Genomic DNA, 16602 nt, shown 5'->3' on the forward strand with positions numbered 1-16602 from the left:
AGGAGACATGTGACTTCAATTTCTCCACTTCCCTACCAAGGGGAAACCGATTACACAACTCACTGAAGTGCATGTATATACTATCTAAATACCTTTCCTCATCAAACAACTTTGTCACTTCGTCAAAGAATTCAATTAAATTGATATAACATGAATTTCCCTCGACAAAAAGAGATGCCGTTTACTGTTAAGCCAATTTTCTTTCAATCCTAAATACATCCTCTGCCTCAGTAAATATTTCAGCATTTTCCCCACCACTGACAGTACCTTGACCAGTCTATAATTGTCTTGATTATCCAATCTACCCTTCTCAAACAGAGGGACACCATCGTAATCCTCCGAAACTCCCGGACCTCATACATGTTTAAGGATGCTGGTAAGATATCTGTTAAGGCCCCAGTTATTTTCTATCTCGCTTCTCTCAGTAACCTGGGATAGAGCCAATCAGGATCTGAGGACTTAGACACCATAATGCCTTTTGCAAAAGCCAACACTTCATTCCTACTAATGCCGATTGATCTCGAGTAAACAAACATCTATCTTTAATCTCAACATTCGTAATATGCCTTTCCTTAGCGAATACCGATGCAAAGTATTCATAAAGATTCAGATTCTTCGTATAACTGAGTGGGCTTAAACTTTGTTGTGTTACCCTCTTATTCCTTTCATACAAATAAAAAGCTTTGCAATTTTCCTTGATGCTGTTTGCTCAAGCTATTTCACGACCCTCTTTCGACCTCTTAATTCCTCATTTCAGATTGCCCCTACTTTCTCGATATTATTCCAAAGCATAGCCTGTTTTCAGTCACCTAGACCTTATGTTTGATTCATTTATCCTCTTAGCTCGTCTCACAATTTCACCTGGTTCCCACATTTGTTTTCGATTTCTAGTCCTAAATTTCACAGTTACGCGTATGTCCCGCACTCTACTCAATCTCTCTTTAAACATCAAATGTGGATTTACCCTGAAGCAGCTGCTCCCAATCCACAATTTGAACTTCTTCTCTCTCCTGAATAAATAATCAATATCCTGGGATATCGAGATGCCATTCTTGCCCATCCCTCAACCAAATATTACTAATAGAAATAGCATCATAATCCCAGGTCCTAATTCAAACTCTAAATTCGTCTTCTTTGCACGTTAATGCACTTCTTGCATTAAAACAAATGCACACTTCAGGCCACCTGTCCCTTTGCGTTCGTCATGTGCTCCACTTCTCCGCAGCCTTCATCCACGCCAATGGTCAGGTTGACTTTATTATCGCGTTCCTTGCAGGTTTTAGTTAGTACTTCCTTACTGTCCATTAATCTGATCATTTGGTCCCAATACATGTCCCCCTCAGATTCACTCCGTGTCTTTGTATTTGTATCTTCCTGTGTCTCAGTCTCTCTGCTTCCATATTGCTGCATGCACTTTTCGCATTGAATGTCTATTCCAGTTCTTCGAAGTCACTGTGTTATATCACCCCGTTTTCACCTATTTCTGCATGTCTTCTTTCCTCCTCTTTGTGTCTCCGCGTGTCCAACTGTATCTATCCATTTTCTGATTTTGGTTTTCCTCTCTAAATCACAATATGTCTTTTAATTGATGTCTCATGTGGAAGAATCATTGAAATCAATTTTCTTCACTCGAGACAAACATCACTATATTTGTGTTTTCCCTTTAATGTTTGATATAGATTTAAGTTTTAATTTCTAAGTTGACTGCTAACTACGTAGAAATGTTTGGATTATGCAGCAATCACCATCTTTACGGAGTTTGAAATTCTGATTAATAAAGCAGGGTTGACCAAGAAAACCTTGCTTGATATTTGGGTAACACAGAAGTCCAAATATTCGCCTTGCCGAAGAATGCAGTTGCTGCATATATCTCTGGATGCGCTTTATCTTATCCTCACCATTTATGTTCATATCATTTAGGTGCATTTTCACACTTATTATGTCTTGTAAGTAATTGCAAACCAACATTTCATACTGTCATAATGATTCATATCATGGAAAAAAAATCCTTTATTCCAGTCGACTGCATTCATTTAGTCAGCTGGTTCTCAATCCACGCTCTTCTCCATGAGTCCTTGTTTTATTGTCAGATTTATGTGCAGTACATTAACAAATTTCTTTAGAATTCAATAATGTCACATCTACAATTTTCCTTTTTGTCCTGCTTGTCACCTTCACAATAAATTCAAAAATTTTGGCAGGAATGATTTCCCCATCGTGTTGCCATGGGAAAAATACTCGATTTCATTCAGGATTTTAATGTGCTCTGCAAAGCGCAATTCAAAGTATCAGTTCATTTTTAAACATGTTTCTTTTATTCATGCTTTAAATGAAATAATTCGGTAATAAATCCAAACATCACTGTGCTTTCTTAAGAGTTTGGGAAGAACAGGACATACAGCAATTAGAATGTTTATTTATAGACGCACCATGATTTCAATTGGCAGAATGGTCTTCCCACTATTTCGTAAATCAGCCTAAAATTGTGATTATAATAATTATTTTAAACGCTTCCCGGACTCAGAACCAGTACAATAACCCGGTGTTAAATGCTTTCCAATGACTCCCAACATAATTGCAAAATAAAACTGTGAGAGACATCAATTAAAAGACACATTGTGTGATATTTCGGGAAAGGCAGGCAGACAAACCTCATAATACTGGGTGCGGTCTAGTTTTTTAGGTAAGAATGTGATTGTTATCAACACAATTTTTGGAGAATTTCCATTCTGTCGAAGTACATATAGGCAAAGACTTATGGAAGTTAAAATCTTCCCACTGTTTGCTCTCAGTGTTTAATATATCCGATCAAGCAACCTTCTTCTTCAGTACATGCCGCGCGTCATACTTTCCAGTTTGTACATTGAATTCATGTGTTTGGGGTAAGATGTGAGTTCTGGGAGAGAAAGACGATGTCAAGTCAATCTTCACAATTTCCCGTGGCTTCCACAGGATATGGCTGTTTGCCAAAAATAATGTTGAAACCAATATTAGGTAGCGAAGCACATGATTTTCAGTACATGAAAGACATGATTAAAGCCAATGATGTTCCTGACATCATCTTTAACCAGTAGCATTCAGCTCAATTTTCTAAAGAAGAACTATTGGACCTGAAATGTTGAATTTGCTTTCTCTCCGCAGATGTTGTCAAATCTGCGGAGTTCCTCCAGCAATTTCTGCTTTATTTCATGTCTTAACGTCCCCTGTTCTTTTGCTTTTTTTCTGATTGGTAACGTTTTTGCTGCTGTGAAATAAATGCAGCAGACACACAGGAATTTACAAGGAAATGATTTTTTCAACAAAGTTCGATAAATCAGTCAACCTTTCTGCTAAACTTAGCCAAAGGATAATTCGCGGATTCCAGCGAGTATCCCTGCTTTTCTGAGATGCACAAAAATATAGAACTAGACTGATTCTGAACAAAACATGTATTGTGCCCCCGAGGTCAGCATTCACGGGATTTTGATCAAATGATGTCTCAGTTGGTTCCCTCTTTTGAAATAAGATCTTGTACATTTTTTTTATTCTAAATGTTCTTTTATTAATTTAAGCAGACTATTTCTTACTAACTAAGAAAGATGTAAATGCAGGTGGCAAAGCTCAATAGCTTTATGACAAAACGAAGTAGTACTGTTATATTATGAGCAGTTTTGTATGCATGGGATAGGCAGGCGGGGATATCCTGCACCACGTACGAGAATTCATCTGTATGAGTAGAACTGAACGTATTATATATATATATATATATATATATATATAGTCGGTAACCTTGTTGGTTTTTCTTGTTGATCCTGCATGTGAAAAGGGGGAATACCTGAAAGCAGAATCTGTGTATTTTCAAGATCCAATTCATTTGTCTGTGACTTGTGTCGTGTTAATAATTTTACAGCCTCGAAATTCACCATCAGTATCGCAACAAACAATTTCCTTTTCAATGTACAATGCAGATGATCCCTCAGTTAACCTGATTTCCTATTTAGACGAGAATAGTGAAATGTTCTCATCGTGTCCAGCAGAGAACGCCATGGTTGTAATTCTTCTCAATGCTTTCCTGGACACGTTGCATTCTTCAAAAGTTTTTCATTGAAACAGAAATATAGAGTACAGGAAAATCTTTAAAGGGCAGCGTGGTCGTAATAATATTAATAATCAAGTGAGGAGTTTCTGTTGTGTGATTGAAGACTATTTTCTTCGCCTGTAATTACTGTCTCCATAGTGACTCACGCAACATTAGTTTCATAGGCTAAATTTAGGTTTGAGATTCAGGTCCTTAAATCGCTAGCGAGGCATTACCAAAACTTTCAAAAGGTGAGCATGAAGATAACTCAAAATACCATGAAATGTATGGACTGTATTCCATGGCTGAGGGCTACTATGAGATGAGCTCTGGAAGAAAGCAAATAGAGAGTAGCAAGGTTTAAAAGTAGGATTAAGGAGATGATTCAGGTTCTTTAAGTTTTGATGATGAATCGTGTAAGTCTCATAATTTTATTTAATTGTAATGATTCAAGAAAACGTTTATTCCAAATCAAAACTGTCTACGCACGAGACATTTCTCAACGTGCCCAAGTGAATAAATAAGGGACGGTAATGAATTATTCCATTCTCCAAGAAGTCTTAACTTCAACATTCCAATTATTGGTTGGCAGCGAACATACATAGCTGTTCCTTCATTTACAGATAATTCAACATCATCACGAAAATATATGGGCATGGTGCTGAGTCATTCACCTTTTCTCCTTAACACAGTGTTTCATAGCTCAGCCCTGTTGCAATGCTGGTATGACCCATAGTGTGCTCCGAAGACACACATGTGTCTCTTTTTTTATTTCATTCTGTTATTGATTCCCTGCCTGCTAAGTAAATTTATGTGAAATCCGGTAGCAACAATAAAACACGAATAGGTGCAAATCGATCAGAAAGTTTCATTTGCAAAAATTATACTTTATCTTGCAACCCATAGCATTGATGGCGAATCTGTATTTCAAGATACCTTCATCAGGAGAGTGAGAGAAGATAAATCCCGAACAGTGAATTGCAGATTCTTAAATACAGATGCTGAGCCTTATCGTTTTTGGAGACATTCGTTTCCTGGCCATCCAACAGTGAATGCGATCCGTATAAGAAGAGATGGCACCTCACGACCTGAGTTTATGAATGACCTATTTTCACCTAACTGAGAACTCACGACAGCACTTTTTGGATGAGAGTTCCTCAGGTCGAATCGACAGGTGCCACCACGTATTGCTGCACTCCCATACCCAAAGTGGCACAGCTCGGCGTCCGCCCTCATAAAACAATTTTTATTTGAACATCGCAGGAAACACAAGATTATTCAACAGTTCTCAATACAGACTGTGGCAATATAATTTGTCTTGACATGATTTCAATGTTCTTTACATAGTTTGTTTTTCTCACATCGGGTGTCGTATTCTTGAAAATCGTTTTTCATTTTTGCTCGTTTTGTTTGTTCTTGTTTTACAAGCAGGCATCGTTTCTCTCGATGTACCCTATTCAGAGTACTCATAATCTTTGTTACGTCTGTCTGATCTTTACTTCGCCAATTACTTCTGTATTCTTCAAAATCTATATAATACTTTCTAAGAGATGCGATAAACAATGTTCACGTCTCGTTTCTCCACCACCTCCTGTGTGCATTGATGCAGCCTTGAGTTTGGATGGTACTCGGTGCTTCCGTGCGCAATTTGCTTAAACCACTGTTGATTTGTCTCCAGCACATCTGTAGTCGAGTTGGGCTGCTGGCAGAGGGTGGCATGATAATTCATTAATGCTCAATAATTCATTCGCTACCAAGAGGAAACATCTCTTGCAGCTCTCAGTTGTTTCTGAAATGACTTCAGATATTTGAAATAATGACCTGATCAGCAATTATTTGCGTGGACGATGTTACCACTCAGATATATAGCGTAATAATAAACACAAAAATACAGAAACGCACAGCCACACATAAACACAGACACAAACACAAACACAGAAACACACGCACAAACCGACGTACCCATTCACACTATCGATTCTGATTTAATCTCAATATGCTGAACCTATCATCCCTGTCCTAACGTACATAAGTTGTTTATCCCCTTTAGAACATGGCCCATTTGTGTGTCTGTCTCTGGAGATGCAATTCCATGGTGGAGAAATCAAAATTGTTCTATTTCTGGAATTGATATGGTTCTTTTTCACCTCATAATTCTCAATATCATGGCTACAGTCTCACTTATATTTGCCTGCTCCTATTGCTTTCCCTGTGTATGACCTCCGTTGCTCAGTCTCATTCTTATCCCCCCTTTATTGGAGATTTTTCTTCCATCACAGTGCTTTATCAGAGTCTCGTCTTCATTGTCAGCTTTCGTGGTGGTTCGAATATTACTTATTGCCTCTGTGTATATGATGTGGTAATAGAATCTGTGTTGGGAATGTAATTCAGTTGATTTCTCCAGTATATTATTTTGAAACAATTGTTTTTCTACTGCTGCACCAGAAACCTAACTGAGTTCAATATACAAAATCTGCCTTGCTGACTGCAACGTAGCTTCCAGTGTTTTTTTTTAATCTGAATTTCATAATAACATGCCTAGTAGCAGCACATCAACCGGCCTTTGCTTCCCTCCTTTTCAGATATCCTGCAAAGGCAGTTAGAATCCATTTCAAAAATTTCAACTGGGAATCAACATAAATTAGTTGGCATCTCGAAAGCATTAAACAGCAAGACATTTCTAAGAAATGTATGAACTAATCTGAATGAAAAATACGAATTAACTGCGAATGCGAACGGATTGAAAGTCACGATTTTGAGATTACAGAGAAGAGCAGCGCATGTTATTTACTGTCTCTGGCTCCAATTGTGGCAAACGCTAAGCCAAAGTTGGAGGATGTGAGAGGTACCGCAGGTTTTGGAGTCCGACTTTCGCCCATGTGTTTCATAGAATCACCCACTTCGATAATGTTATTAAAGAGAGGCATGAGGGTATGAGATAATCTGTTTGTTCACTGAACTGCAACTGATTTGCATGTTGAAACTACGTTGTCTCGGGAGATTCACAGTTGGAATAAATGGAGAACGATTTGACAGTGTCACAGAGATAAGCAGAACTATTAAAACCTGTTACAGAGCTCAGCAAAACGAGTTGGAGCTAAATTTCTGTGATTATATTAGTTTCTCAAAGAGAAATGCATGAGCCGACCATTGCTCCAGTCTTCGCGATTTTGTATCCAATTCTTGCCATCGTTGGTGTCCCTGGTAAGTACCAGATGATAAATACTTCATTGTTTTTCTTTAAAGTTAGTTCTCAGCAATTATGTCTGTTTTACAGGTTTGGACTGAATTGTTTTCCCAGTCAACGACTGTAACAAAGTTGTAACGTGTTCCATGGGAATCAGTGCAATTAATGTTATAGTGAATCATTGTGTGTTAACTATTATCCTATTTACTATGTTACACATTCCTAAAAATATCTTCGACTGCCTTGTTGAAATATTATGTTTATCTGTGATATTATTGGAAGAAATGTATTCGATAATTGAGAATAATGTTTCAATATCATACATTACAGTGCAAATTTCTGATTTGAGTTTGTGGAATAATATCACAATAGACAGTCATTTCAAACAATATCTGCATCAGTTGTATGACAGCATGGGAAAATTAAGAATAACAGGCCAATAATTACACTAATGCATTTCAAAATGAATACACCCTATTTTTTATTTGACTTTACATACAACACATTGAGGGATGTTCATTTCAGTATAGTGGATTCACACTGCCCACCTCCTAATGGCAATGTCGAATTATGACTTAAATCTAAAATCACTTAAACGATTTGAGAGAAAATGGCAGATTGTTTTGACTTGTTATGCATTTGTTTTCTTCCTTTGAAATGTTGTTTAATTAGGGAAATTATATTGAATATATGCAAATACTTTCTAAAACATTTAGAAGTTTTGAGCATCTTTTCCTAAAGATCAACAACTAATGCTCATTATTGATTTCAAGTCATGTTGATGGAGTTCGCTTGTTCCTTGTTGCAGTTGGTATGGGGGTGATAGTGCTGCTTCACAACAGCTTTAGTGGATGTGTTATCCAAAGATCCAAGAAGATATTAAGGTAGACGACCCAAGCATTTTTGGAATATGATTGACCATGAAGAGTCTTAAGTGGGAAATGGACACTTCAACCACACAAGAATGCATGGTTTATATTGTTGCTTTAACCAAAATCAATGAAACTAATCAAATGAGAGATATCAAGGCAAGATGATGAAAGATTTAAGTTGTAGGGTTGTGCAATGAAATGACGGAAATATGGAGCTGCTTTGGAATGAATTTCAGAAATTTGGTGAAAGCAGCTAAAGGTGCATCCTTAAAGGAAGAAGTGACTAACATCAGGCATAGGCGGGAGAGCAGCATTTGAGGCTGTGAACACACGTGACTCCAGAGTATTTCCTGAAATTAATTACAATTGGACCAATGGGGTTATCGAAATGCACACATTACCATAAAGAGGTCAGGTTAGAATAGACAATAGACAATTAGGGGATGTAAGGCCATTGGTATGAACAAGAGCATGGCAAACAACAAGTTTGGATGATGACAGGTTGCATAGTCATCGTTAGGGATTGATTTAATAATCGTGAGTGAGGTTAGTGACTTGGACAGGTTGCAATAATTCGTGTATAATATAATCTGTTTTGGATGTTGAACAGCTATAAGTAACTGTGGAATTACACCTGCTTATCAGTGACACAGCGCCGAACAGAAACAATGTAATACAAACTTGAATGTAACACTATCTAGCATTTGTTAATATCTCAGAAAAAATCTACCTCTGTTTGTATATCCAATAGCTAACTTGTTGGTCATTATAATCCTGTCCAGAGGACAGTGTGGACTGTCACAATGCATCACCTACTACCTGGTGGCGATTGCGGTGGCCGATGTTCTGTTTATTATCACAGGATGCGTTCTCAACCGGATTGTCCGAAAATACTTTATAAACAGTGTCCTGTCAACCACTCCTGGCTGCAGCCTCAGCACCGTGCTGGTCTATGCCACTCAAGATAGCTCGGTCTGGTTGACTGTGGCCTTCACTTTCGACCGTTTTGTGGCCATATGCTCACAGAGAATGAAGAACAGATACTGCACAGAGAAAACTGCCACAATGGTCGTCGGAATAGTCTGTGCCCTGAGTTGTATCACGAACGTGCCTTTATACTTCGTGTACAAACCCCTGTTTACCATGGACAGTGTTCCCTGGTTCTGTGCTGTTCAGGACACCTTCTACACATCGTCAATTTGGAAAGCATACCACTGGCTGGATCAGATCCTAACGCCATTTCTTCCATTTTTTCTAATTCTTTTGTTCAACATCCTGACTATAAGACACATCAAAGTGGCCAGCAGAGCCCGCAAGAGGCTCTGCAGTACTCGGCTTGGTGAAGATACTGAGTTAGCCAGTCGCAAGCGGTCCATTGTCCTACTCTTCGCCATTTCGCTGAGCTTCCTCCTCCTATGGGCCACCTATGTTGGACATTTCCTCTACGTGCGGGTTACAGGAGAGCGCTACATCACAAGCATGGATTTCAATGACCCAGAATACATCTTTCAAGAGATGACCAACTTGCTACAGCTACTCAGTTCCTGCAACAACGTTTTCATTTATGTGGTTTCCCAGAATAAATTTCAAGAGGAGACGAAGAAACTGCTGTTGAGTCCCATAAAAATGTTTGCTGTTTTCTTTAAAGTGTACCATCAATAAAACAACATTCCTTCTATTTTTGACCTCTTATTTGTCCCTCAGTGTGGCACAACATGCAGGACTCTCCCGCACATAATACAAATTTGTCAGTTCATGACCAGTGCTTGATTAATGCACAATCCATACTGCAACCGTTATCGTTCCCTGTTCCCAGTAATGTGGCATTTTTGAAATATCAGTCGTACTGTCATCCAAGAGGAGATGCTGAAACATGTTTCTGTCTGCTTCCTCAGATGAAGTGCAAAATATCCCACATTCGCCATTTCATCAACATTAAACTTCCTTGCAGGCGACTTTGCAAATATTTGGCTAGCATTTAAGAGTATTCAAATTTATTTAGGATTTTGAAAATGTCTTTGTGAATACAACATCACTTTCTTTGTCTTTTTTTTGTTTACACTGTCTTCTTCGTTCACTTTCTTTCTTTCTCTCTTTTGTTCTGTTTTTCTTTCTCACTTTCTTTCTCTCCTTCTTTCCTTCTTATCAGTCCATCAGTTTTTGGCCAAAGCTGAATTGACTGATGTCCATCAAGTCGATGCCTATCGAAGATAACGACTCTTAAATTTATTTGCAAGCTTTTCTATAGAGCTTTATTGCTGAATTGTTGCTACACCAAAGTACTATTGTTATTTCTTTATTTTTACAAGGTCTGTTCTCATTCGATTACTTTCCATTTACTGTCGCTCTTGTTTTGTCATTATTCCCAGATTATTTGTTCTCTGCTTGGCCACTGGATTAACGGTTATGGACTTAGTATTGCAAATGGAACACTCTGCAATGGACCTGCTGGGTTGCAAACTCCAGCACTCATTGTACTGTCATCCACAATCTTTGACACACTGCATGTGCTCGCCAACTCCAAATCACTCACATATCTTTTGAATAATTGCCGTCCGAACACTGATCCCTGAGGCAGTCCACTGGTCACTGAGTGCTGACTGGAAACCATTTATTTTTGCCGGCGTTTTCCTTCCTGTTAATTAACCAATACTCTATCTCTGCTATCTCTGCTAACTGTAACGCCTTGAATCTTTATCTTACGCAGCAGCCTTTTGTCCAGATCCTTGTCGAATGTGGTTTGGAAATTTCGATGCACCGTATCTACTTGGTCCCCGTTGTCCACAGTGTTCATAATGTCTTGAAGAATTGAAGTAGATCGGTTAAGCATGAACTGGCCTTCACAAAGACATGCTGTCAAATGGAACAGCTTATATATAGATGCCTTGGTATTTCTTCCTTGATAAAAATCTCAAACATTTTTCCCACGACAGAAGTTAAACTAATTGGTCTATCGTTTCCACATCTTTCCCCAGTCTCCCTTTTTAAACGGTGTCACCACATTTGCTGCTTTCCATTCTGCCGGAACTGCCCCAGAATTCAGTGAATTTTGGAAATTTATCACAAGTGCATTTGGTATTTCTCCCGCCATCGTTTGTATTCGCCTGGGCTGCATTCAGTCCAGGCCAGGAGACTTGTCTACCCTGAGCTCTATTAGATTGCCTAACATGGTCGCTTCTGTGATAATGATCTTTCCAGGTCCTCATCTACCTTCACCTTTTGTCTATTACTAGCATTTTTATTCGTGTCTTCCAATATGAAGACCGACACAAAATACCTGTTCAATACCCTGCCATTTCCTCATACCACAGCAGTAAATCTCCTTCTCACCCTCCAAGAGACCAATGTTTACTTTACCCAATCTTTCGTTTATTATATTTCCAGTAACCTCTGCTATTTGTCTCTCCTCTAACCTAGTATTTTCTCATAATCTATGTACCTTTCTTGAGACGTCTTTTTCAGGCTTTCTGTTGACCGATTAAGCTTTCCAAATCTGCGAGGTTCCCTCTGATAATGATCATTTTAATGCCTTCCCTTTCAATCTGATAACCTCCTATTTCCTTCGACAACCCTGACAGATTACCCCTAACCTAACATTGATATTTTCACTGGTGTTAACTTTGCTGAACAGGGCTGATACTTTGAAAAACATGCTTTGGAAGTCTTCCACTGTTCGTCAGCTGTACCACCATGACATCTTTGCTTCTAGTTACTTTAGTCAACTCCCCGCTCATCCTGTTTTAGTCTCCCTTGTTTAAGGACAAGATCCTGGTATTGGATTTTCCCATCACAATTTCTGTCCATATTCCAAAATCAACCATACTGTGATCACTCTTTCGAAGGGGGTCCCTCAATATGATGTCATTAATTATTCAAGAAGCCTCTTCAGATGATCAGTTCCCAGCCACCGTCCACAGTTGACATTTCTGTCCTCCAGGAAGTTGGTATCTGTTCATCCAGGACAACCTTATGTAAGGATTGGAATCAAAAAAATGTGCGTGTTGATTACAAAAGAAGCTTACATTGACAGAGTGCCACCTTCAATCACAGGCGATCTCAAAGCATTTCACTTTTAGCGAGCCACTTTCAGAATTGGATATTCTGCTGAATACTTGAAGAGCCATTCTTGCAGAATGAGATCCCGCAGACAGTAGATCTGACAATATTTGCACCATCTGTTTTCAGTGAAGTTGTCTTAAGGATAAATAGAGGGAATCAGACACGGGGTTAAATTTTCTCCTTTCCGCCCTCCTTCCAATTGTAATCATTTGATTGTTTATATCCTGAAAGGATAGATAGAGCCCTCAGGTTAAACCTTAACACAATGTCAGTAGTTTTATCTTTTTGATTTCAAGACTTCGGGAGTCTGATATTTTTCAGACATTTTTTAAATACACATGGTTTGCTCAGCAGATGTAAAAGAAAAAGAGAGCCATCAAATTCTATACGAATAGATGTTGTCTAAAAAGAGACAGGTTTTGCAGCTAAAACCCATTGGACGACATCAAGTGGGCGGCACGGTGGCACAGTGGTTAGCACTGCTGCCTCGCAGCGCCAGAGACCCGGGTTCAATTCCCGACTCAGGCGACTGACTGTGTGGAGTTTGCACGTTCTCCCCGTGTCTGCGTGGGTTTCCTCCGGGTGCTCCGGTTTCCTCCCACAGTCCAAAGATGTGCAGGGTCAGGTGAATTGGCCATACTAAATTGCCCGTAGTGTTAGATAAGGGGTAAATGTAGGGGTATGGGTGGGTTTCGCTTCGGCGGGTCGGTGTGGACTTGTTGGGCCGAAGGGCCTGTTTCCACACTGTAATCTAATCTAAATCTAAATCTAAATCTAAGAGTGATGCGTCTACAACATTCTGTAAATGCCCTCTGACACAGGTACTCAAATATGCATTTCCTTTCGCCGGGAACCCTCCTAATATCAAAGCTTTGGTTAGGATTAATCAGCTCTATTAGTACGTTATGTCATTCATATGTCTGACATAGTCTTTCCAAAACAAAGTTCTTGACTCTGAGTTAACGTGATCATGGCAAGTGCATTGCTGAAGGTCCGAATAAATGGTTTGAGACGCATTTTTAATTTCAGGAAAAATGGATTTCTCCACACTTACTCCGGAGAATCTCCAGGTCAATTCCATCTCAATTGGAGAAGAATCACTTGCGAAAACGCCGGCCATTTGGTGTTTCTCTGACGATCCCAAATGAAGAGTAATCATTCTCATAGTTAGGAGCATGTGAAAATTCGAGCAAACCACCCATTCACCTCCGTACTTTATCCATCAATGTTAGAGATAGTGTGCACAGCATTGGACTATTGAATCACTTCAGGACACACAAGACTGATATGGACGAAGGTCATCCTTCACTCTTAGGTCAAAAGAAGGGGTGGGCTTTCCAAAAGGCACTCTGTGGCCGACCACTTCAAATTCACTTCCGCTTCAACAAGAACGTTCAAGTCCAGGGTTTCTTCCACCGCCAAATCCAAGAATCCTGTCGACTCGAGGAAGAACGCCACATTTTCTGCTTCGGGGCCCTTCAACCACACGGCATAAATATCGGCTTCAGTAGTTTGCAAATGACCCATCTGGCAACATCATCCTAGTTCCAACACCCAAACTCGGCACCGCCTCTTGTCCTGTCCCACCTGCCCATCTTCCTTCTACCCTATACGCTCCATCCTCACCATCAACCTATCACAATCACACCCAACCTGCATCCACCTATCACCGCCCCAACCACCTTCCGCCCAACCACATACCTCCCCTCTTATTTATCTCTCAATCCTTTCCCCACCCGACTTGTTAAAGAAGGGTTTAAGGCAGAAACGCTGGCTCCCCTGCTTCTCAGACGTTTCCTGACCTGCTGTGCGTTTGCAGTGACACACTTTTCGACTTTTGAAAAGGGCAGCTTTATAAGTACAGGATAGGCATTCAGCATAGATTATTCTAGATGCTATGAATATATCGCTCAGTCTAAAAGTATCAATCAATAAATCCCAATACTTCCTCGTTGTCTATGTTTTGTGCGGATATATCGGTTTGTAATACATCCTGCTTTTCCCCCAAATCTCCTTCGGTGAAAATGCTGATTTTCGGCTTCAGCTTCACAGTTACTTCACACAAGAATAGAAAAAGTCCAAATACCAGGAGCAAATTCAGGCATTCCAGCCTACCCCTCCATTTAATATAGTGATAGCTAATCTCAACTCTGTTTCACCTTCAAATATTATCAATTAAAATTCTGGATCACTTCATTAAATTTACTCAGAATCCTGGCATTTCCCACATGTAGACTCACATTGTTATAGCGTATTACTGTGTGGAAACAGGCCCTTTGGCCCAAAGTGGTTCATGCTGACCACAGTGCCCAGGCAGCCAGTTCCTATTGCCTGCATTTAATCTATATCCACCGAAACCATTCCCATCCATGTACCTATCCATTTTTATAATGATACTATTGTACCTGCCTCAAACACTTTGGTGGCAGCCCATTCCAGAAGAAGTTACCCCTCAGGTCCTTCCTAAATATTGCTCCTCTTAGCTCAAACCTTTGTGCTTTAGTTTTAAATGCAACTTTCCTGAAAAAAAGACTACCCACATTCATCTACCTACATTCATTCTCATGCTCTTCTTAATTGTATACACTTCAATAATGTCACCCCTCATTCTCCGAATTTCTCAAGAATGAGTCCTATCTTGGAAACACTCTCCAAATAGCTCAGGACTATCAATCCTGGAAATATCCTCATAAATCTTCTTTGCACATTTTACATATTAATTGTGTCTTTCGTTTAAGGGTGTAACGAAAATTTTGCACAAACCCCAGGTGAGGCCTCATCAATGCCCTGTACAACTGTAAAATAACGTCCCAAATCCTATACTCAGTGGCTTCACCCATGAAGACCAGCGTGCTGAATGCCTTCTTCACAACCCTGTCCACACGAACGCTGCTTACAATGAACTATGTACTTCTACTCCTCGGTCCTTCTGTTCCACAACACTCCTCAGTACCTTACCATTTATTGTATACATCATTCATTGGTTTGACATTCCAAAATGCAACATCTCAAATTTCTATGTACTAATTTGCATTTGGCAAACCTTTGCTCACTTCCCCATCTGACAAAGATCACTCTGTAATTTTTGATAACTTTCCTCGTTATGAGTGATACCTCCTAATTTTGTATCATCCGCAATCTTACTAATCTTGCATTATGCATTCACATCCACATCGTTAAAGTCAATAACAATAACAGAGATCACAGTATCGACTCTTGTGGTACACCTACTGGTCACATGCATCAAGTCTGAGAAATAACCCTCAATCATCACCCTTTACTTCCTGCCATGGAGTGAACGTTGAATCCAATTACCTCACCCTCACTGGATTCCATGTAACCTAACCTTCATTACTGTTCTGTCGTACAGGATCTTGTCAATGGTCTGACGAAAGTCCATGTTGACAACTTCCACTGACCTAACTTCATCTATCCTCTTGGTTACCGCTTTGAAAAACTTTGAAAGGATTATCAGGTATGACTTCCTGTGCACAAATCCATGCTGATTATACCGAATAAGAGTTTGACTATTGAAAAATTGTTTGAACCTGTCGCTCTATATCCTCTCCAATAACTTGCCTACCACTGATGTAAGGCTCACTGTGTTTTCATTCCCTGGCTTGTTTTTGCTAACTTTCTTATAAAATAGAACGACATTAGCTATCCTCCTTTCTGCCATAACTTAACCAGTGCCTCATGGTGAAGTAAACATATCTGTAAGTGAATCCCCCAGATTCCGAAGAGTTTGAGACTTGTATATTGCCAAACCCAGCTCGGGCTTAAATCGTTCCCCCTTTATTCCTCTCCCTCTCACATATGGTTCGATATCTATTTCTTTTATTACAAGACTGTTTCGCTGTGGGATTGTCACAGTAAACTTCAAAAACGTCCAACATTTCCTGACTTCCTCCACCACGTACTTTTCATCTATTTCCCAGTGACAGAAAACAAGTGGCTAGCAGCAGAATGCAATTCCTGAGGCAAGGAAACGGGGAACAACACATGTGCGAAATCAGAAAGGGAATTTGCACATTGATGAGGCGGACTTGGTTCAGAATGTATTTCCCTGCGTAATTGGCTGGAGGACTGCAGCACTCTGTTGTTGTTTGGTCACGGTTTATTCCTTACGTCATGGAAACCAAAGCTCGTTCCACTGTCGTCACAATACAGCAATGGACCAATGATAACTGCTGAAGGAACGGATGCGCTCTGGCCCTCCACCCATTCAGAGTTCCTCGATTTTCTGAGCGCTACCATTGAATAATGAGCTTCTGAAGCGGTACTTTCCTGATCAGCGAATGTACTGCTGCTACTACTCTCTCTGAATGAAGGTGGAACTTTACCCAAACTGAAACTTCCCCCTCTGTACATCATCTGGCAACACAACACTGGTTTTTATATTTCATGTCCTTTTCCTTGTTGTGTTG

At 39.7% G+C, this 16602-nt stretch overlaps 1 protein-coding gene across 1 annotated transcript; it reads left to right on the top strand.

Annotated features, from left to right (window-relative positions):
• The first annotated feature begins 7191 nt into the window (after positions 1-7191).
• Positions 7192-9778, top strand: LOC122544472 (probable G-protein coupled receptor 139). Its single transcript, XM_043683709.1, has 2 exons — positions 7192-7261; positions 8868-9778. Exons 1-2 carry the CDS (start codon positions 7192-7194, stop codon positions 9776-9778), a joined length of 981 nt encoding a protein of 326 aa, XP_043539644.1.
• The last annotated feature ends 6824 nt before the right edge of the window (positions 9779-16602 follow it).

This window comes from Chiloscyllium plagiosum, chromosome 49 (assembly GCF_004010195.1).
Source record: "Chiloscyllium plagiosum isolate BGI_BamShark_2017 chromosome 49, ASM401019v2, whole genome shotgun sequence".
Lineage (NCBI taxonomy): Eukaryota > Metazoa > Chordata > Chondrichthyes > Orectolobiformes > Hemiscylliidae > Chiloscyllium > Chiloscyllium plagiosum.

Coding starts and splice junctions, on each gene's coding strand:
- LOC122544472 (XM_043683709.1), top strand. CDS start 7,192: ATGCATGAGCCGACCATTGCTCCAGTCTTCGCGATTTTGTATCCAATT. Junction 7,262..8,867: donor TGCCATCGTTGGTGTCCCTG/GTAAGTACCAGA, acceptor TATATCCAATAG/CTAACTTGTTGGTCATTATA.